This window comes from Balaenoptera physalus, assembly GCF_965194825.1.
Source record: "Balaenoptera physalus genome assembly, chromosome: 5".
Classification (NCBI taxonomy): Eukaryota; Metazoa; Chordata; class Mammalia; order Artiodactyla; family Balaenopteridae; genus Balaenoptera; species Balaenoptera physalus.
In genome coordinates, this window is record NC_138884.1 from 130,199,758 (window position 1) to 130,224,167 (window position 24,410).

At 39.4% G+C, this 24,410-nt stretch overlaps 1 protein-coding gene and 1 long non-coding RNA gene across 3 annotated transcripts in view; one reads left to right on the forward strand and one right to left on the reverse strand.

Moving 5' to 3' along the window:
- Positions 1-24,410, forward strand: part of LOC309661398 — a 461,885-nt gene that overhangs the window by 280,777 nt on the left and 156,698 nt on the right. The window lies entirely within an intron of this gene.
- Positions 1-24,410, reverse strand: part of PRDM5 (PR/SET domain 5) — a 219,351-nt gene that overhangs the window by 138,127 nt on the left and 56,814 nt on the right. For both annotated transcript variants that reach the window (XM_082462852.1, XM_082462853.1), the window contains exon 3: positions 12,215-12,337. In XM_082462852.1, the coding sequence (XP_082318978.1) occupies positions 12,215-12,337 (123 nt within the window). The remainder of the gene's footprint in view (positions 1-12,214; positions 12,338-24,410) is intronic.

Genomic DNA, 24,410 nt, shown 5'->3' on the forward strand with positions numbered 1-24,410 from the left:
CAGAATCTGTAAGTATTATTTATATCACTTTTCTTAACATTCACCAAAATAAATGAAAAATGTATCTTCTTAGAACATCTTTTTAATTTGCAAGTATTTACACACATTAAAACAGGCTACTTATATTCTTTTATAGAAGGATACTCTTGACTACTGAACCCCCAAATCAAGTGTACTCAATCCCAAATAACTTTTGCCTGTGATTTCTCCTGTAAGTCTCACAGTTACATATTTCACTAATTTTGGCAATAGGTCAATTGTAAACATCTCCGCAATTTCATTTATTAAAAATATATTTAATGACTAAATGGGTAAAGGTGGTCACAAGGTATGAACTTCCAGTTATGACATAAGTCTTAGGGATATAATGTACAGCATGGTGAACAAAAAGAAATATTTGAAGTATATATTCGCCACTGCTTTAAAATGTACATGTATCCCTCTGAGTCTTCTAGATAAAAATTGGGCTCAGCACCCCTCTCTCTCTGGGAGAACCTGGATACCAAAATGGCATGTCCAACTAACTGGGTCAGAAAGCTCTGCTCAACCACTTCTAGGCTTTATCAACTTGAGCTCAGCTTTTTCATCTGCAGAATGGGTATAATACTACTACTTTTGGGGGAACTGTTGGAGTTAAATGAAATAATGCTGATGCAAAAATTCTACTAATTTTTATAATGGGCCAAAGTCGCACAGTTTGAAATCTCATTTCATAAGCATGGATAATCAGTTTTTATTTGTTTTGTTTTCGCTTACTGATTGACTTTCTAGAGGTAAAAATATCGTGGGGTTTCCTATGGGTTTTAGATGATGTCAACAGAGTATTAACATATGTGTTACCCAACAGCAAGGTGCAAAGTGTTTCAAGGGATTATTATGAATCTCCCTTGTGTACAACATGACATTGGTCCTACTGAATTGAAACAAAGCAGAACATATTTATAGAAGTTTAATACAAGCATATAAATGCTTGATAATAAGCATTTTAAATCTGAAAAAGTAGAAAAATAAAAGTTACATATAAGCACACTACATTCCAAGGTCTAGAAATGGGCACAGAATTAAGTCACATAGGGAAAGCTCTCAAAAGCCTAGCTGGCTTTACATGCTATTGCTTGAAGAAAAGTAGGGTAAATTCTCAGCAAGAATGACCATGTGCCTTTTTGTTCCTGTCTCCTGTCTGAAAAACTAATAGAACAGACAGATGTGTAAACCACCATAAAGTGTACACAACCATATCTCAAAGGACTTAATTACCACAGGAAAAGAAACCAGGAAATGCTGCTTTAATCTCTGCGCACTGAGGTGAATTTAATAAAAATGTTCATTAAATACCAACTTAAGAAATCACAGACACATTAGTCAATTGATTACCCATTTAATTAAGTACAGTAGGCCCTCCGTATCCCGCATCCATGGGTTCTGCATCTGAGGATACACAGAGCTGACTATACTACATCATTTTATACATAAGGGATTTGAACACCCACAGATTTCAGTATATATAGGGGTCCTGGAACCAATCTCCCACGGATACTGAAGGATAACTGTGTGATAAAAAGTGTGTATAGTTTTGACATAAATCAGTCATGATAATGATACATTTAATTACTTTCTAGACTCCTGTTAAACAAAGTTCCAAGTGAAAGGAAACGCCATACTCAATCTCAGAACTCCTCTTCCACTGGACTCTGTTTCTCTTGATGCAATGAAGCGCCACAGACAGTAGCCTACAACCCAGTAAGTAGTCGTCCTTTCTCCTTTCCCCAACCTGTCTTTTTTGAATCATGTGAGATTTCCAAAGAGGACGAAGGCACAATTAAGGATGATTAGATTAGGTTCTAAGGTAACATTTCTCCTAAGGCTTTGTGAGCCAGTTTCCTCAAAATCTTCAATTTAACACACTTAGCTGAATACAGTGTAACTTTGTTGTGCAGCTTACATTAATTGAAAGATACATAAATTGTAAGAGAAACTGTACACCTTCTTTTGAATATTTTATCAGTTCAGTGATGGAATGTGGAACTTCACATTTTACTTTTTATTGCCTAGTAGTAGCTGAACCTTTTATGAGAATCTGTTCATGAATTGGATAGAGTAGTTTTCTCTAAATAGAAATTTCCGTAGAAAACCCAACTGTCACTGATAAATAAATAAGTGTGGCCAATTCTAGTGTTTTCTGTTATATGCATTAAATTGATTGCACTTTGCAGTTTATTACCTATTTTAATACCAATCATTAAAAACTAAATCTAAAACACATCATAAAATATATCTCCAATTTTGAAAAACAAAAACAAATCATTTCCTTCTTTATGTTCACACACAAAAAAATCTTGCCTGGCAACAAGTAGTATGTATACTTAATTTTAGGTGTCTAGATTTTAACACAAAAATAAATTTCATATAAAATATATATGTAATATATATAATATTTATATTTATTAGTTTAATTTCTTCCTCTGATAAATGGGGTATTCATGTTGTTTGCTTCACTGCATCAATAACAACTACCTCTTCTTTTCACTACATTTTTTAGCAACTAAAAGATTTTAAACTTTCTTCTTTTTAATTTCTACCATACCTCTTCTTAAACTTTGTAATGGCATAGGCTGGTTCCAGCGTATCTAATGCAATGTTGATTAATTCTCAAATACCAATCTTTCATTATTACATTTGTTAAGTGTGATTTGAAAGAACCCTACCACTTCACAGCAAAGACCTCCTGTCCCATTAACCTTTGCTATTTCATTCCTCTATATCCCAGGTTTCTGAGTTAGTCCAGACTGGACTGTCTAGCTGTTACTCAACAGTGTGTCTGAATTTAAGACTCTGATTGTCTGTGGTTATGTCTGTAAAAAGACTTGACATAATGATGAGGTGCTATTGGCCGCACAGTCGTCTGGCTAAGAGATAAAAATGCCTACACTGTAGACTGAGATGTGTACACATGTACCATACATACTTAGCAGGGACAGAGTGAAAGCGTCCCTGCCAGACCAAATACTCACATGCACGCAAACTGCAGGCCAGAGTTCAAGTGGAAGCATTTGCTCTCGGGTATTTCAAAGGAAATAGACATAAGGGTTTTCCAAGTTGACAAGGCGCATGCAACTAGGTGTACCACTTCCGGAAAAAGTCAGCAGAGGAATCACGTGAGCAAGCACCCACTGGGCCCCACTAGACGCATCCATGCAGGGTGGGCAGGGTGAAAACAAACAAAACTGACACAGACCGTTCTTGAGGAACTCAGACTAGTGACAGAAATTCATAGGTAAATAAATCATTCCTCTAAGTGAGACCATCGATATATTACATGGTTTGGGTTTCTGTTCTGGTGGTGTGGGGAATATTTTTAATTAAATATTTTTTAAGTTTTAAATTTTAAATCCAATATTAAATAGAATTTAATTCTAAATGAATAATAATAATAAATTTAAATTAAATATTAAATATAAGACTCAGCACATTTTCCTCCACAAAGAATCATTTCACAGAATTTCTATTTTCAATTCTATTTCATACATTCACTATCTCTAACACCCTGTTACCAAAGACTCCAAATCAATTAGGAAACACACACTCTTCAGCCCTCTGGCTTCCTTTTGGTTAATGCTTTGCTGGGTTACAAAATTATGAGCCTTTTAAATGATTTCTAGGGACGCTCCCTACTGGTATCCAGCATTCACCATTCTGAAAGACAGCTGAGAGCAGGCAGAATGTAGATGTGTTCTCTAGGAAACAGCCAACCTGCACAAAACCTGCTTCTTTAAAAAAGCTGAAAAGTGGCTTAGCACAAACATCATAATGATCCCAAACCTATCTCTAAGGTTGCCAAACCACTGTATCTAGTAAAGGTCTCTGCACAGCACAAGACATCTTCTACGTCAGGACATTTCTTGTGTCTATAAAGTCCTAACTATCTTTCCTAGGGGAAGACAGGCCACACAGCCACAGCCAGCGAAGTCACAGTAAACAGTGGTCCAGTGGCCTTAGCAGACGCGTGTGTCCCTGTGCATCCAACAACCGAGGTGCCCAGGAGCCGGGATCCAGGCGGCCGCAGCCACAGTCAGGAGCGGGCCCCTTATGGTTCCATCATTCCATCCAGCAGGTTGTCCTGTCAGTGGTGAACATTTACTGAGAAGTCTTCTACATGCTTAGAATTATATTAGCTACCTTGAGAGGAATTTGGAGGAAATAAAACAGATTTCGTTCTGTTTTACATAGAGACAAAACTATAAAGACAACAACTACGGACCTGGCAGGGAGAGTGATAATGCAAATACTTGCTAACATATATTGGCACATATAGGGGTCAGGGGTTTTGCATATGTTATCTCATTTAATATAATCCTCACAAAAATCCAGTGAGGTAGGTATTATTACCACTAATTCACAAAGAGGAACAGAGTTTTAAAGATTATTTTTACTGCTATGAAAACAGGAACTAGATCATCTTTTTAACTATAATATCTCCAATGCTGAGCACAGGCCCTGGCACACAGCAGACGCTTGGGAGCTATGGGTTGACTGAATGAGTTAAATAAATTGCTCAGCCAGTGAGGTTAAGGGTCAGGAACCTACTGTTTAACATGGCCTTCCTTAACAGTATCCGAACTGGGCTGGGTTCTGCATTCCTTCTGATTCTATATCAAGGCCTCGTTTTGTCATTGATTCTAACCTTACCCCATCCTTCTATAAAGCACATTTCCCCCGCTGATCACTGCTGTAGCCAGCCTTGAAGACGGCCTCCAGTGATGACCCACCTCCTGGTATCCACACTCCTGTGAGGTCTCCTCCTGCACTGTACCATGCTGGTCTGCGTCTGTGTGACTAACAGCATCCTACAGAAATGATGGTATGGTAGGTCACTTCCAAAATTAGGTTATAAAAGACTGACGCTTTCTCTCTCTCACATCACTCTCAGAGAAGCAAGCTGCTTCTCTCTGTCGTGAGGAGTCCTAGGGAAGGTTTACACCGTTAAGAACTGAAGCCTCCTGCTGATAGCTATGTGAGTGAACTTGGAAGTGGAATCTAATCAAGTCTTCCGAGACCAAACAGCCCCAGCTGACAACCTGACTGCAACCTCGTGACAGTCCCGGAGCCAGAACTCCAGAACCGCCCAGCTAAGTTGCTCCTGAATTCCTGACCCTCAGAAAAGGTATGAATTATAAATGTTTGTTGTTTTAAGCTGTTAAAATGTGGGGGAAATTTGTTACACAGCAAATATATAACTAATGTAACCACAAATACATACAGATAAGATAGGCTAGATAAAAATCGTTCTGAAAAATATCATGTGATATCACTTATATATGGAATCTTAAAAAAACCAAAAAGGGTACAAATGAATTTATTTACAAAACAGAAGTAGAGGCATGGACGTAGAAGACAAACTTACGGTTACCAGGGGATAGCGGGCGGGGCAGGGGAGGATGAATTGGGAGATTGGGATTGACGTATACACATTACTATATATAAAATAGATAACTAATAAGAACCTGCTGTAGAGCACAGGGAACTCCACTCAATACTCTGTAATGGCCTATATGGGAAAAGAATCTAAAAAAAAAAAAAAAAGAGTGGATACATGTACATGTCTAACTGATTCACTTTGCTGTATATCTGAAAACTAACACAACGTTGTAAATCAACTATACGCCAATAAAAATTTTTTTAAAAAGAAAAGAAATAAATGATTGTCAATGCAAAAAAAAAATAGCTCAAAAGTCAAGCTCCAATAAAGCTCTAAAGTGATTCGTAGAACCCTCGAATAAGTCAAAAGGCAACAACACATTCTACTTTATTGCTGGGTGACACAAGGACACGGGGAAGCAGGATGGTCTTCAATGGAGGTAGTTGAGAAAACTACCTGTATGGTTTCTGGATTGAGAGACACAGAAAATCCTACCCATTCGAAAATTTCCCCTATACCCAACCTGACATGCTCTGATTCTGAAATTTTACTATTTTTAATTTCAAGAGATCTAAATGTTACCTTTATCGCATTTTTAACACATTAGCTAGCAGCTAAGACAAAAAGAAAGGAACCAAAGGGAAAAAGAGGCCAGGACAGATATTGCCTAGACATCACCTTTATATGAAGAGAAGAAGGTGCAATGCTTTGTAATGAATTATGGGTAGCTGGGGAACTTAAAAAAGATCAAGGAATATGTGATGTAAATAACTTTAAAATATATTTTAAAAAATTAAATTGTTTTGCAAATTTTCAGCAGTTTCAAAATATCTAAATAGCAAGTTCAGATATATGGAAGGTTTTTTTTTTTAATTTTTATTGGAGTATAGTTAGTTGATTTACAATGTTGTATTAGTCTCAGGTTTACAGCAAAGTGAATCAGTTATACATATACATATACCCACTCTTTTTTAGATTCTTTTCCCATATAGGTCATTGCAGAGTATTGAGTAGCGTTCCCTGTGCTATGCAGTCGGGCCTTATTAGTTAACTATTTTATATATAGCAGTGTGTACATGTCAATCGCAATCTCCCAATTTATCCCTCCCCCCGGAAGGTTTTTTAAATCTGACTTTACTCCTTTATAATTTATCTCAACTCTAAGGTATTAGAGCACAGAGGTTCAGAGAGTACACAGGGGAGATAATTCACCAGGGTTCAAATCCTATCCAGCTACCCAAAGGCTGTGTGGCTCAGACAAGTCACTTAGACTCTCTGTGTGCCAGTATCCTCAGGTGACAAAGGGAAATGATAATTATAGTGTCACAGTAAGTATCAAGGTTTTAATACATATCACCATTTACTGGCGTATAGTAAGCATGCAGAAAGGGTTAGCTGCCAACATCATCATTATTAAGGATTAACTCATCCTTCAAGGTATCACTATATATCTTAAAGATCTCTCTATACATAGTCATTTTCCCTACCAATAAACTACAACCTCATTGAAAATAATAAACTGATCAGTAATAAAATTCCCCCACTCCCTGTAGGAACATACGGTAACAGCAGGGTTGGTATTTAAAACCTCATAGGACCAATTACTTGTGATTTTAATTTAGTTTAAATTTTTACCCTAGTGAAAGACAAATATGTACCTTACTGGAAGATAACCCATTAAAAGACAGAACTGCGGGCTTCCCTGGTGGCGCGGTGGTTGAGGGTCTGCCTGCCAATGCAGGGGACACGGGTTCGAGCCCTGGTCTGGGAAGATCCCACATGCCACGGAGCGACTAGGCCCGTGAGCCACAACTACTGAGCCTGCGCGTCTGGAGCCTGTGCTCCGCAACAAGAGAGGCCGCCATAATGAGAGGCCCGCGCACCGCGATGAAGAGTGGTCCCCACTTGCCGCAATTAGAGAAAGCCCTCGCACAGAAACAAAGATCCAACACAGCCATAAATAAATAAATAAATAAATAAACGCAAAAAGTTAAAAAAAAAAAATTTAAAAAAAAAGACAGACCTGCAAGTTATTTAACTGATATTTTATTGAAGAAAATCGCTAGAGAGCTGCACCTTACAATTCTGTAACATACAGAGTCTAGAAAATATTGTAGAAATACCATTTGTATAAATCTGATAGGAAAAAAATAGAAATAGGGAAGAAACAGAATTAGAGGAAACTGTGTATAATTTTGGGTATAAGTGATAAATCCTTTTGATATTTCTTTTGGTTGGCTGCTTGGCTGGTACCATTCTGCATCAACACTATTTGATAAGCCTGTTGACCTTGGTGGCTTGATGACAATGGAGAAAGTTCTATTTGGGCTCTAAAAACACGCAAGTTGCTGCTCTCCTTGGAGAGCCACATTTGATCTCCCACTTCTTCATACTGAAATGCCACGTGTCACCAGAAAAGACTCTGGGATAAACTGCCTAAGACTGTCCATCCTCTCACAAGGCACAGGTAGGAGAGCAAATAATATGTAATAAAATAGCTTTCCTGGTAACGGGGAAACCAAACTGACATCGGAATCGGGGTGGAGCTGTGTTGATACCGCAAGCTCAGCTCAAAGCCCAGTGCCCTCTAGACTTAGGTAGACCATCCCCATACCCTGGCACCCCTCACGGAGTAGTGGACCAAGACCCAAATATTCTTCCATATGCTCCATTTTTTTTTTTTTTTTAGAACAACAAGCCATCTTTCATTACGTTGATAAGATAATATACTGTGAAAAGTCCCAGGAAAGGTATGTCTGGACATATGTCTTAAGAACATGAGATATAATACTCTAGCTCTGAAATGACTAAAGAATTCCAAGTTTTAACTTTAAATGACATAATTGTGTATTTAAACAAATAGTTTTCTACCAAAAGATCAGAAATTTTCAAAAGCCTGCAAAACACTAAGTAGTTCAATTACTTTTCAAATATTACATATTTTTTTCCTTTAGTATAATAAAATTAGCATTTAATAAGAATCATCCGTTTCTTACGGAGCTTAAGAATTCTCTTGGTTCATTTTAAGCCAAATCTTGCATGTTTAGAATTTTCTGGTTTAGTTGGAAATAGTTTTCATGGGTCTGAACATCCAGTTCAACTGATTATTCTGAAATGTGCGCATGTGGGAGGAATTGTTAGCCTATGAGACCCTTCTTCAGTAATTCAGATATTTAAATCATCATTTCCAAAGCAAGTCTTCCAAAATCAAATAAACTGCAAAACTAGAAGCATAACTGAGTCTCCAAAAGAGTTCCCATCCTCTGCCAAAACAGACCTCGAATTCTTAATCCCTTGTCCAAAAAAACTGGACCAAGTATTGACGTTTTCCACCAAGCAAGCCACATAGCCACAAATGTTTCTCATTTACCTCACTCCTGGGACGTACAGCTCAAATAAAAAATTTCCTGAATACCCCAAATTTCAGATGCAATTTGGAATGCAAGTGATTCATAATGCTTTGCAGGAAACATTATGATCTTCTCTTACCAATTCAGTGTTTCTGGAACGCAGTCCTCAGGAGATAATCCCAACTAATCAGAAGGATGATATCACTGTCAGCCATATGACCCAAATATTAAGCTCTCTGCCTCTAGCTCAGATGTGATTTTGAACCCTGAGCAATCCGCTTCTCCAGCTACTGTTCAAGTAAGAAAGACGTTACCTCAAGGGAGTTAGCAGAGATCCATACTGTGCTCCGTGGCAAGAAACATGGTAGCACCGCACTCAACCCCCCTCTTAGGAAAGGCCAAAACCATGTTAAAAGGAATTAAAGGCACTGTCATCACCTCTGCACCCAAAGACTCTCACAGTGGCCTCTGAACAGTCAGAGATTCTAATTAAATTCAAGTGTGAAACTTCACATAGCCTCTAGCTAGTTTATGAGTCCTACTCTAATCCCACTCCCACTTCATCCCCTAGTAGTAAGTCAAACAATAACGTCTTGGAGTACCAAAGTTGCAATAGTCATCTTTTGTAGATTCCTATTTGCTTTCAAGGAAAGAAACACAGTTGAAATAGAGGAAGAAAAGTACTGCATTTAATACACCAAACACACATGAAAACTGTGTAAGTCTTAGAAATCGTGGTTACTAAAAAGGAGAGAATTGTAGGTGGCTACAATATGATGAAATAAACAGGGCATAGAGTAGCAAATGTGGGTAGCGAAAGATGGAGACAAACACTTACTGACAGTAATCCGTTAACTAAGGAATTCAGTATAAGCAAATTGTACAGTTAAAGGGAAGTCTTCAACAAGGATAACCTGAGAGATTCTGAGGCAAAACTCAAAGCTGAGCATATTACACCTTGAAAGTTTGGGCAAATGGAGACAGCTACTGATGCTACAGAAATAACAGCCAATAGGACGAAATGCCCAAAAAAGGAGTTTGAGAAAAGCTTAAAATCATTATTTAAGCATAAGAAGAAAAGAATCTAGTTCAAACAGAATAATATTCTCTAAAACACAATAATGAAGAACCTACAAAACAATGGGTTTGCCTAAATTAGATTTCATGGTTCTACAGCCTATTTTGATATTGTTAACATTTACAAAGAAACACTTACACTGAGTCTGTAAATTAAAATTAGGATATAACTGAAGATCCTGTGAGATGAGTATGCCTCAGAAAACCATAAAAAAATATAAAATACTTGAAAAAAAATAATGTCTATGCATTAAAAAAAAAAAGAGATCAACTTAAATGTGTGACTGGATCAACACATGTCATGAACAATCTAAAAAGTGGCTTGAATACAGCTGGCTGCCAAAAGATCCTATTTTCCATCCCCCACGTGGCCCTTTGGTAAGTCATCACTCATTTATCCATACAAAAGGAAACAGTGATCACACTGGTGATCCACTACTTATTTTCACTGAAAAAATCCGGTTAGCTAATAACATCAGGAAATGAAATATTCTAAATGACTGCGTTTTCTGGTTACTTTAAAACCTAATTCTGTGCATTTTCCCTCTTGCCCCTGTTGGTTTTAGACTTGGAATTGAGTGAAATCAGTATAAGCTCTCAGAGTTTTGAATAAATGACATAATATATATGAAGCTTCTAGAATAGTGCACATGGGTAAATACTCAAAGAATTGTTAGTTCCCTTATTCTTTTCCCTTCCCTCTTGCTTCTGCCAACCATAGCTTTGCTTCCTCTTCTGCAGTTTAGGATTCAGGAGCTGAGTTTTCACATGTGATAAGTTAATTCCCCAACAGAATGTAATGTTTCTTTATTCTTTTTTTTTTTTTTAATTAATTAATATATTTATTTTTGGCTGTGTTGGGTCTTCGTTTCCGTGTGAGGGCTTTCTCTAGTTGCGGCAAGCGGGGGCCACTCTTCATCGCGGTGCGCGGGCCTCTCACTATCGCGGCCTCTCTTGTTGTGGAGCACAGGCTCCAGACGCGCAGGCTCAGTAGTTGTGGCTCACGGGCCCAGTTGCTCCGCGGCATGCGGGATCTTCCCAGACCAGGGCTCGAACCCGTGTCCCCTGCATTGGCAGGTGGATTCTCAACCACTGCACCACCAGGGAAGCCCCTCTTTATTAACGATCTGTCCAGTGAGTTTTAATTACAGAGCCCCTCTAAAAACTCCTTGCCTTGACTTTTTCTCTTCTTCCCTTAATTTCCACTGAGGGATCACCGAAGTTCAACTCACAGTTTGTATTAGAGCCTCATGTTGTGTGTAGCACTATACTAAGATATAAGGATACAAAATTCAAGAAAACATTGATCCCACCTGGGAGAGTTAATTTTATGTGTCAGCTTGACTGGGCCACAGGGCACCCAGACAGTTGCTCAAACATTACTTTGGGCTTTTCTGTGAGGGTGTTTTTGAATGAGATTAACGTTTTAATGCATGAATTTGAGTAAAGTAGATTGCCCTCCACAATGTAGGTGGGTCTTGGCCAATCAGTTGAAGCCCTGAAAAGAACAAAAGGGTCTCCTTCCCCCAAGTGAAAGAGAATTCTTTTGCCTGATGGCCGTTAAACTGGAATATCCACCCTTCAGGCCTGACAGCCTTTCAAGTGGGACACTAGCTCTTGCTGATTCTACAGCAGCCTTCCGGTCATGAGACTTGAACTAGACCATCAGCTGTTCCTTGTTCTACAGCAGCCTGTTGCCTCTGGACTCAGAGTGGGACATTGGCTCTGCAGATTCTGGACTTGCCAGCCTCCATAACCACATAAGCCAATTCCTTACAATGAACCTCTTTCTCAGTCTCTCTCTTTCTCTCTCTGGATGGATGGATGGACGGACTGACAGATAGACAGCTATACATCATAGATATAGATATAGATATAGATATATAGCTATAGATATATAGATCCTATTGGTTCTGTTTCTCTGAAAACCCTGAGTAATACAATACCCTCAGAAGCTCAGAGTACAGTCATAGGGATAGACCCAAATAAACTTTCTCCATGAAGCCTTTCCCAAACAATAACATAGACTATGGTGCTATGAGCCAAATAAACCATCAAACAGAACAACTATCAATAAACATTCACTGAGTGAATTAAAAGGACTTGAAAGCGGAATCCGCCAAGGACAATATCAGCCCATGTAATTCATTCCCTCAAGGATTCTCATAAAGTGAGTGATCTGGTGTCCATTTACAGCTAGGCTTGCCCTTTCCTGCATATGCTGCCTAGATGAGATTTCTCTGCTTTTATGAGTTAGTTACTGTTATTTGAAGCAGGTCATTGGGAAATAAATCTAAAACAGGGAGTACAGTTATAAATTACTTCATCCCCCTCGCAGGACAGGGCACAAATGAGAAGCAAACAAGCTCACCTGAATGGCAGCCAAGTTCTTCTGCTCCTGCGATGGCGCCTCATGAACAAAGCGAAGCCAGTTGGAGTGCCGTGGGTTGGTAGCATCCAAAATGTACAGAACTTCTCCCTTACTCCCACGAACCTGAAACATAAAAGCTCCTGAATTTATACTTGAAGTTAATCTTAACCATACTAAATAGATTACCCGTACTAAAAATAACATGATATTTTTTCGTAAGTATTACCTTTACTTATTAACAGGTGTTGAATAGATGCTGGATTAACATCCGTTCTTCCCTTTAAACATATGTACAAACAGAGCCTACTTTAATTTGGCAGATGTCTAGATGACTCACAATCGCGATCAACTCTCAGAAACATCCTGTGTTGATAGCTCTTTTCTGGTCAAGATTATTTATTTGTAGGTGTATTTTAATATATGTGTCACAAATGCAATTGTTCGGGGGATAACTATAATTGCAAACCATCCCCTTTCTTTCCACCCAAGAGGGCAGGGCTGCTTGGTTCCCCAAGTGGGAGGGGGTGGAGCTGGATAAATCCTTTCAATGTCTCCTTCCACCTGCTTACTGAATCATTTCCATATGCGGAGAATTTGCTAATGTAACCAGTGGAATCTGACATCCCCTGGGCCACAATTCACATTTTTAACTAGCGGATGAATAAAACAAGTTCAATTTTGTCTTTTCATGGCCTGCTCATGTCTTGCTGAGAACGACGGCGGGCTCTCTGTTTTTCGTTTCTTGCCATAAACCCTCCCGGACAGATTTACTCAACTCTCAATCAAGGGAGGAGGGTAACTGCCAAAGGAGCAAGGACTCCACTGGGCATTCCTGAATCCAAGTTGCTTCGAACCGAGCTTCTCAAAACCTTTGCATTGTAGGGTACTGGGCACTTGCTCAGTTTAATAAAACATGTACCGATCTCTACCCAATGTTCATCTTGTGTTTATCTTCAATTGGAATCGAGGAGAGGAGGGGGGGAAGCAATGAGTGATTAGCACTCCACATCTCTAACACCAAGTAACACAAGTATAAACACTATACCTTCACTGACTTGGAGTGGGAAAAAACAAATTCCAGAGCTCCAGAATTTTATAAAGTAAAGCACAACTAGCCTAATAAGGTACGTATTTTCATGATACATTTGGACAATCACTCATTCACTGAACAAATACTGACTGAGTCCCTACCATGGTGCCAAGTACTGCTAATGCACTGGGAGTCTTTCAGTGAACAAGATAGATAGATGAAGCCTAACCTCACAGCACTTAAGAGCAAACAAGCACAGGATATCACTTCAGGTAAAGGTTAAGTGCTGTGAAGACAACTAAAGCGTAAGAGGAGGATGCAGAATGAGGGGAGAAGGGCTCTTCCAGATGAGGTGGTCAGGCAAAGCCTCTCTGATGAGATGACCTGAAAAGAGGCCTAAATGAAGGGAGGGCACAGGCCAGGGGAGAGCTCAGGAAAGCGTGGTTCCAGGCTAGAGGGAACAGCAAGTAAAGGGCAAATGGAAAGGCCCTGAGTTGGAAACAAATTAAGAACAGCAAGAAGGTCATGAGGCTGGAACAGAAGGAGCACCAAGAAAATGGTGGGCGTTGAGATCAGACAGGCTGGCATAGGCCAGACCATGCACTGACCCGGAAACCAAGAAGCCACCCCTACGGGTCAAGTTACCCAAAAGCTGCTGTATAAAAACATCTGCTGTGGGCACTGCAAGGCCTGATATTCAAGATTCTAATACATATTGTCTGGGAAAAAATACAGTTAGCCTGCTCCTTGTATCTTATATCTGCCATGTTTCTCAAACAATCCCTGTTTTCTTAAGGGCCCAAGGGTCCTCCATAATCATTTAAAAATCTCTCTAATAAATGGCAGACCCTCACTGGAAAGCAGGGATTTAATGTTCAATACTGTAATTGCTAAAAGAACTTAGGACTATAAAATACCTCATATTTACATCTCGTATGTTTAGGTGTGAAGTATGGGAATTCCTCACTAAATAACAATCTCACGCTGAGATCTGCTTTGGGAGGCCCTTGAAAACTGTCCTGCCTTCCTGCTTACCCGTCAGCTCGGAACCCTCACTGCCCACTGGGTGATGCCAAAAATGTCCAGCCACACTGCTGGGAAAAACAGGACACTCTACAACCCCTCCTCAAAGAGGACACCAGTTCACATGTCTTTAAGCAGAGTAGAAAGGTAATCCTAAATATCTGGGTATAAAGTCTCCTTTCCAGGCTCCACCACAGCTACAGTAACAAAACTGTTTATACTGACAAACAACTAAATTAAGCAGAACAAGTGGCATCACCACCAGATACCCGAAAGATAAATTCTCTCAGAACTGAAATCTAAAACCTACAACTGTTGTTGAAATCCACACAGTCCAACTAATTCTATGTAGGGCAACACCAGCGTGCTTGCCCACGGCAGACTGCATTTGAGAGGAGAGAACTACCTACAGAAAGCAGTTAATGGCTCTTCTCAGTTATACATTTGTTGCCCAGTATTAAGTACAATATATATCAGATGTGTTTGACATTTGAAATTCTTTCTTCAAAGATGTGAAACACAACAAAGATTTCTCTGTGACTTATTATAATAAGCCCATTTTACCAGGGGCATTGTTTGTTCCTTATTTTTTCAGCTTTTTCCCAGGCCCTTTGGCTCCAGCTGTGTTGAATGACTCAGTAACTCATTTCCAGTCCATTAGATGTATGCACTTTCTGGTTGTCTATTACCTTCTCACATCGTATTCTGGCTTAAGAGACATGCACAATTTAATTTTTTATTGAAATTCTTACAAGATTTGTCACTTTCAATAATCTAAATGTACATATTATCGCTTACACTCTCATAACAACACTATAATGATATACTACAGTGGCCTACACATTCATATTTGAGATAACTTTTTTTGTTCATTAACAGAGCCACTGCCCATTTATTTTACTCTAAACATCCTTACCCAAGTGACTCTTAAGTCCCTACACAGTCTTTGCAGGCTGCCTGTTTTCTCCAGCTTTCGAGTGGCTGGTCCTTTCCCCGTTCCTCCATTCCAGTCTTCAACACGTCACTGAAGCTGCTGGAGTATCTGCTCACATGACTTTTATCTTCCTACCCTAACCCCGGCATTCTCCTCACTGAAATATCTAAGAGACATCCAAGGATAATCTAACCCATCTTTCCTCTTTCCAGAGAAACCAAATCAAAAAAACTCTAGACAGATGGCTATTAGTAAAGTCTCCATTTATCTATTTTAATTTGATACTGAACCCTGAGGTAATAAATTGAACATTTTTTTTAAAGACTAATGAATAAAGAAGATCCGAAATTCCTCTTAGTATCATGTTCCAGCATCTAACTGACCTTTGCAGCCAATGTGTATTGTTTTTCCTTTCAAAACTAGTCTTCCAAATGCCATCTTAGTGCAGCGTTGGTGGTATAGTGGTGAGCATAGCTGCCTTCCAAATGCCATCTTATTCTATTTGAATTTTCATGGAAATGAAGTGTATTGGTACTGTCCTACTGAGGATCATCTTCTGAATATCTGGGGCCTACAAAGAAGTCAAATTCTCATCTTGCAGTAAAAACCATCTCAATTCCAAACTCTGATCTGCACAGTCTTCCTAAGCCAGTTACACAAAAATAAGTTAGCTAAAGTAGGAAAGGGAAAGAAACTCTCATGTGAAAATGAAAACCTTCCCCCTTTAATCCAGTCATTCATATCTCTAGGACTTTGTCACTGTAATTAAATGAAAATTATCACTGCCCAGGAACTTGGCAGGCTCTACTCTCTGTCAAATGCTACCGACATCATTTTTCAAGGTCCAGGACATGTGCTACACTGGATCTGTCTTTTTTTCCAGATTAAAGATTAGCAGCATTAAATATGTCACAGTTTGTCTTCCCACCCAGCAAAGGACAGAAGAAATCACAAAAAGATTCAGCTCTATAAAAGTAAACCCTAACATGTAAATGAAAGAAATGGAAATATGTAATCAAATCAAATATATAAAGAATTTTTCTTTCCTTAAATTTAAATATTTTCTCTGTTAAATTGTGTCAACTATAGACAGAAAAGCTTATTTATTACTTGGATGGTTCATTTTCACAGTAGAAGGGTCTACAATGTTACTCTACTATTTTCCTTCAATTATTTTGAATGCCTGAGGAATCTTTCACTCAACACATACAGGACATCAGGGTTCCCAGAGCAAAGCTAATCAACGAGATTGGTCCCCAGACATGGCAAAATCTACCCAATGGAATTTTATTTAACATATGGTAAAATTTCATGGCAGTGAAATATAGTCAGTTCCAAAAATACAGAAATAATATCCTTAATTAGAAGTCACAATATGTTATGTTGATTTATTAAAGAAAATATATTTTCCTTTCTGTCTTTCAACAAGACTTTTCAAAGAAGGTAGTTTTAAGAACTAAGATTTAGAGTATGGATGTCTTTAGAGGATAAAATGTCATCATATTTTTGTATTTAAATTACAGGCATTCTTTCGGCAATTGTTTTTAACTGAAGTAAGGCCAGATGCCCTGCCTTCAGTATTTAATTACCCAGGCTTCAGCATATCTTTAGGACCACAAAAAACTAAGTGTGCTCAAATAATCAATTCTGACAGCACACTGTTGTCAGATTTAAACTAAAGAGACACACTTTCAGAAATCAGCAAAGATCATCCCTAGGAAATGCTAACGATTTACAGTTTCTAAGCAAAGGGATGGTTTTTTCCCGTTGATTTTTCAAAGTATTCAGTCTAAAATTCTTCCCGGCTTTGGTGCCTTTAAACACACACACACACACACATATCACCGTAGTGTATCTACTTATGTCTCCCCCACATACTATCTCGTGACCCTAATCCACAGAATCCCCGTCCTCAGACGGGAAAGCACACGGAGAGAAAACACAGGCTTTTACAGATGCCTCTTTACTGAATAACATCCAGAATGTAATACACACAAAAATTAAATAACTTAAAAAGACTGATGAGAAAAATAAAGTCTCTTTTTCATTATAAATAATTAGGGCCCTAAATATTTCAAGCTGGAAGGAACCTCAAGACGGCATTCTAGAGTGGTAAAAAATGGTAAAAATGCTGGACCAGGAATCAAAAGGCCAGATGCGATCCAAGCTCTGACTGTATCGCATAGGGTGAGTCATTTCCTCTAGCTGAGCTGAGCCATGGTCTCCTGACCTCTAAAATGGGAATGACAGTCCCTGCCCTGTGACCCCACAGACACTGCGTGAGCATCAAAGGAATAAGACGCATGACTTCTTTACACCAATGAATATTTTGCAATCACAAAGTTACCAGTACACTGAGGAAAGTGGGGCTCACAGCAACTAGCAGACGTTCTTAAAGACGAACACTGCTTTCAACAGCACAGCTGGGCACACATGTACCATGTTTCCGCCATGTCAACTTTTTCAAGGAACAAACATGAAGGATATCCTAAAAACCCCTATTCAAACCCAAATACATACAAGTAGCCTCTGCTTGGACACCTGAAGTAAGAACAGGTGCCATTACTAGGTAGTAGCAAATCCAGGTGTAGTTTCAGCTGAGTTGACACTCTTCCTTACGCCAAATTCAAACATGTTGCTCTGTGACCAACTGCCTTCAATCCCAGCTCTGTCCCTTCAGTAGTTTTAATTTCTCTCCTACATATAGCCCTTCAAATTTCTGAAGGCAGGAGTCCCTCCTCCTCTACATTTTCTCTTCTATAAGAAAATAACTCTTTCCTTGTCTGATGTGATAAACGTTCCTTCGCTATCCTGGTTGTCCCCTTATAGACGCACACTGATCTGTCAAAACTCTCTTAACACGGGACAGAAGTCAGCACACAAAGGACTATTATGATCTGGGCACTGTCTCTACTGACGCAATTTAAAATCACAAAAGCTTTTTTGGTTGCCACTTATTAGCTGAGGTTGCCTTTTCAATCACCTAAGCTATATCAAGGAAGTTCTGATACCGTCAAAGACACAAAGGCAAGTTAAACTGAGGAACTCGGTTAGGTTTCTGTAGGTAAGCAAATCCTGTTCTTGGGCACCTGTATAGATTGTTTCAGAGATGGAAACCTTTTATTTGGTACTGTCTCAATAAATATTTTATTCACTAAAAGCTCAGCTAATGTGTCTTTTTTTTTTAACTGTCTTGCCTTTATTTCCTTTAAAAGTTCAAAAATAATTTATAAGAGGTAATGAGAGACTTACTTTAAAAGCACTCCATATCTTGCTTTTCAAAGTACTTTTTAAATTGGGCTAATTTTTTAAAAGAAGAAATAACTGACATGACAACGTGAAAGACACAGTGAAAAGCATATCATCTTTTCCATGGTAAATTTATGAGAGAGTCTTAGCAGTGTAGCCACTGTCCCTTTCTACAGTTTTACAAACATGCTCAGACAGTCAGATTTCAGTGACATTTTTGGATAGACTAGTTTTTTACTGCATACAGAATAAAGTAAATTTAGCTGGCATTAGCTTATTATACCCACTGCTTTAGGGGTTTTCTGTAAAGAACATGCAAAGGATAGTGTATAAATACTGTGGCATCCATTTGGACTGCTTAGTGGCTTTTTTTTTTACATTTTGATTTTGTCAATATCATCAGGCAGGTAAACTTCTCTATAAGTAAAGTGTTATTTCACCAAGGGATTAGAAAACCACATTAATAAAGTCAGCATGTCTTTTGACAATTTGGTGTGATCCATCAGATCCATTAGGAATGATTCACAAAACTTTAAATCTGGTTAAAGTTTTATGAGCCTATAGCGTTGCTCAATTTTTAATACAGATTTGAGACTTAGACAGACAAAGCCTTGAAGTCAGCTTTTGGAGAACCCTCCCTATGGTATATTAAAAGGGCACAGAAAATATGCCACAAATAAGAAAATTTTAGTAGCAAAATTCTACTTATCAGACATGAAAGCATTTCAAAGAGTTGGTCATGTAAAAAAACAATGATAATCTCCAAGATCCAGAGATCATAGTTTTGATATTGTTTTTAAAAGATGATGCTTTGTATCTGAACATTTCTGGGCAAGGGTTATAGAAACACTGAATAACAAAGAGCACTGTGCAGTCCACTGGGAGAAAAAATGAAAAAAAAAAGAAAGATCCATTTTTCCTTTGAGTCTTATCTCCTAACCCAAATTCCACTGGCGTAGTCACTGTTTTTAGATTTTTCCTAAATATATATCTTTTCTACAGCTATTAAAATTGAATCTGCCGAGCCCATTTAAATTAACTGTACTCTCTTCATTCACATCTTCAAAATATATGCAACTTTCTCGATAAGGAAACAAATGAATTATCTTATTATAAGAACACACCTAAGGCAATCAAGTATTTCCCAATCACTAAGGTTCATCCTTTCCCTTCTTATAATCATCCAACAACCACAGTTCTGTGAAAAATTCTAAAAGGTAACATTAGTTATCAGTAAACAACATTTATTTAACAACATCTACTGTGCAGTTCTTTATCAGTTATTTTAAAATATGCCATGAGAAGCAACAAATGAAATTCTAGAATATAGCTCCTTTATTCAACATCTTCAGTATTAATAAAGAAACAAAACATGATTTAAACAAAAAACTCACAAAGCAATGCCTGATTATTATAAAGTAGATATACAAATAAACTTCATTCATTTCAAAAACATTTAGTACAGGGCTTCCCTGGTGGCGCAGTGGTTGAGAGTCTGCCTGCTAACGCGGGGGACACGGGTTCGAACCCTGGTCTGGGAAGATCCCACATGCCGCGGAGCAACTGGGCCCGTGAGCCACAATTTCTGAGCCTGCGCGTCGGGAGTCTGTGCTCCGCAACGAGAGGCCGCGATAATGAGAGGCCCGCGCACCGCGATGTAGAGTGGCCCCCACTTGCCGCAACTAGAGAAAGCCCTCGCACAGAAACGAAGACCCAACACAGCCATAAATAAATAAATAAATAATTTTTTTAAAAAAATCAAAAAACACATTTAGTACACACAGATGTAAACATACAGTTCCAAGTCCTGAGGATGGACCGAAGTGAAAATAAAATATTAGAAAAGAGTATGTTATGAAAATCTTTCAATAGACAAGGTTTGCAAAAGGAGTAAACCTAGCAGGCCTCAGAGGCCTGCTTGTAAGATTGGCCCTTGACTGGCATATGGGAACTTGTGTTCTCAGGGTGCCCCCAGTAAATAGTTAATGGGTAAGGGTGGTTCACTGTTCCTAGACAGTGTAAACACTACGGTTTATGCTGAACACCTGCTTTTCTTCTGGGACTCTGGAATTTTGGTACATGCTAAGGCAGAAGGTGCCTACCAGCCCCCAGTAAAAATCTTGGGTACTGAATTTCCAATGGGTCTCCCTGCACAGAAACATCACATGTGTGTGGCTGCTTTTTCATTACCAGGAGAAGAGTGAGCTCTGTGTGACCCCTCATGGGAGGGAGAAAGCGTAAGGAAATCTATACGTGGGTTCCTCCAGACTCTACCTGAGCCTTCTTCTCTTACGATCCAGCTGTACTGCCTTGCTACATCACTGAAATAAATCTTACCCATGAGTACAACTACATACTGGGTTCCACGAGTCTTCTAGTGAATCTCTGAATGCGGGGTAGTCTTGGGAATCCCCAACACACAAGATGAGGTTAGTTCCAGTTGCTGAATGAATGGCATACAAATTGTCAACAGAAGAGGTAGAAAATCATTTCAAGATCAACAGTTTTATCATACTCATATTTAAATTACACAAATTAAACTACATCCATTCAATGAAAGGAAAAAAATAAATAAGAAAAAATCAAAGAAAGAAAATAAATATTATAGTTAGGACCATTCCTTTTCATGGTCCATAATTTTAATGACATGAGATTGTTGCCATATGAACTGGTTTCAGAACCTAAGCCCTGCAGAAGCTGTGATTCCACTGCAGGGAATGTTATCCCAATGAAAGAATGGTAGAGCAGCTGAGTCATTTTGTGCAAAGGAGGCAAGATGAATGATACTGGTAAATTTGGTTGGGAAGACACAGCTAGTAAAGAACAAGGGGACTCAAATGTGGTGGTTCAAGCAGCAAAATCAGAGAAATAACAGGAAATAAACAGGAAATGTGTCAATTAGGAAGTTTTGTGCTTCACCTAACAGAAAGTGCAAAGGCTAATCAGGATGCGGCCCAGCAGGAATCATCTTCTTGGTAATAATGTACTACTGCATGGAGGAAGAGTGGAAAGTGGGAAAGAGGATTCAACTGGGAAGGATGAAGGAGAACGGATGACGGGCAGGCATCCAACAACTCTAATACGCAGGATGGACTGTGTGTGGAGGGAAAATTTTAAGAAAGGAAAAGGAATTAAATAGGCTATTACCATGACCTAGGTGTGAAATAATAAGGCTCTGGAAAGAGGTAAGGGTAGGAAGTGTAGAAGCCTTGAAAGTTGGCACCTAATACCTGAAAAATAGAGTATAGAAGAAGGAAAATCAGACAGACCATTCCCCTAGAAGGTCTGAATCCAAAGCAGACAAAACAAGATAGACAGGCATATTTAAGGAAGGAATACAAACACAAAATTTAAATAATATTTATGTCATATGCAAGCAGAGAAGAAAGTAGAAAATTCTTCTCAAATCCTCCTCCCACACATCTAGACCTTCAGGTGGGTTGGCCAAGGATTCCCTACTCTCTATAGTTGTCATGATACAGTGGAAAGATGTTGGAATATGACCCTCACGTATAATTCATAGAAGGCCCTCGAGTATCACAGGACAGTATCGATAAGGGTAATTAACAGTATATCCTCCGAATTAAGGAGTGTTCAGAAAAAGAAGTCTTCTTCAAGGAGTGGATCTTCACTTGCTCCTGAAAGATTTAGGTTTCTCACTCAAAATTTCCAGAGAAAGTTCTTGCTTCCTATCATCCAAATGTGAACAGCAGGACAGCCTCAGAAGGGGCCACAACATCCATGTTGTACATAATTCTCTCTTACTGCAGCTCATTTTCTAGAATTCTGCCAAAAGGCTCATGCTGCCAGGAAGCAGGATCACTGGAACAGGAGTATCTCCCTGCTACAGACCAAGCTGTATCTGGCATCAGTAATGCTCTGGCAACAAAAGGCCTGGCAAGGAATGCCATCCAAACCTGGAACACAAATATTGCAGCAGAAGGATATTTTCTGATAAAGAAAGCTGGGGCTTTCCCCTTGATCTGATTTCTTTGCAGCTGGCCATACACGCCCAGGCCTAGGGAGTCAACGGAAATGAGAAATCCCCCTGGGAAAGAGCCCTTCAGAGAAAGAATCTTGGAGAATCCAAGGGACTCTTCCGGAGTGTGGTCCCTTCCAAAGACCCGGGGCTTACTGGGCTATCTTTGTGGGCCCTCTGACTCTACCACTCAGGCCACTTTATCCTCACTCCCAAACCTCTGCACCTCTGAGGCCAGCTCATGGCCTACTTGAGAAGGATATGGGCAGACACTGAGATTATTCAGTCCGTGCTATTGCTAAATCAGCCCTGATGTCAGTCCCACTCCGACTCTGGTACTACAAAATCCTAGAACTGCATTTTTGATTTGTTCTCTCATGGGCTAACCTGCTATCTCATTCCCAACCAAGTCTCTAAGTGACTGGGATCCTATCCAGCTTGCTTTACATACAACGTCCTCACTCTATTCATTGGATTCCTTTCCCTCAATCCCGACTTTTTTTTTAACAGGGCGCAGTCATGCACTGTTGGATGCGTCCAAGGCCAGATGGAGGCCAGCCCAGGTCCCTGCCAGCTGGTGCTCCTTGGTCCTCTACGTGCCAGCAGTCCCACTCCTTGGGGATGGGTAAGCCGGATGGCAGATTATAGTTCCTGGGCATCAGCTCAGATGCTCCTCAAAGACTGATCTCCTGGATTCTTATCTACCCTTGGACTCAAATCCCAAACCTGGACCTGCTTCTGGATCAGATGCTCTGCCTCTTTCTGACCAAGAGCATACACCAGGACTGACCCACCCTCAGCTCCATCAGAGCGTCCTAAACTTTTCTTGTTAAGATGTCAAGAAAAACTACTGGATTTGGGGCATGTTCTGGCCATGATCTACTACCTGAACATAAAGAGCATTTTCCTAATTGAGTATTTTTCCACACTGACTCAAAATCCATCTTCAAACCCATGCTCCCCACTCTCCTCAGAGTTCTCTCTGTAATTCACCCATCTCCCCCTGCTAACGCCTATTTAGAAGCTGCCTGTTTTCTGCCAGAAGTCCTCGGCATGACATAGGAGGCCCTTCACGTGCTCATTTGTCTTGTCTCAGCTCAGGTCACTCTACCCATCTCCCACGGCACTGCACACAGGTACACACCTACACACACCTGGCCGGGGCCGTCTAAGAACACACATCTTCTGCCTGGAAGAGGGGAGAAGTGCTCACACTTCCACCTGAGCGACACGCACATGAGCCAGATTCCATGACCAAAGGCTCTCCTTTGGGTATTATGTCACTCTTACTGAAAATATGCCTTTGATTCAGTCAAATTCACTCTATGAAAACCAAAACATAAAAGAAAATGATACTGCTTTAAATAACAAATAATAATAACAGAAACAGCTAACTGTTAGTTGACTGTTTATTATGTATCTGGCACTTTGCTAAGCACCTTTACAGATGTTATATAATTTACTCCTTGAAATCACCTATGAGGTAGGTGTTACATATTAACTACATTTAACAGATGATGAAACTGAGGCACAAAGAGGATAAATAATTTGTCCAAGGTTTCACAGTTAGTTAAGTACTAGAGCTAGAGTCTGAACCAAGACAATCTAATTCCTGAGCCCACCACATTATACTACCTCAATATACTTACAACCTTGGGTCACTAGTTGCTGACCGATATGCAGAATTCTAAGAATAACTCCTCAGGACCCTCACCCTTGTAGAATGTCCTCCTGTTTGAGTGTGAGTGGAACCTTGAGTATGATGAGATATCACTACGATTATGTTGTATTGCAGATGGAAGATTATCCTTGGGGAGCCTAATCCAATCACACAAGATGCTTAAAAGCAGAGTTTTCTCTGGCTGATAGCAGAAAAGAAGTCAGAGAGCTAGAAAGCATGAGAGGAATTTGACATGAGGGAGATTCTGCACTACTGAGATGGACAAGCCACAAGGCAGCCTGAGAGCAACCCCAAAGAAAT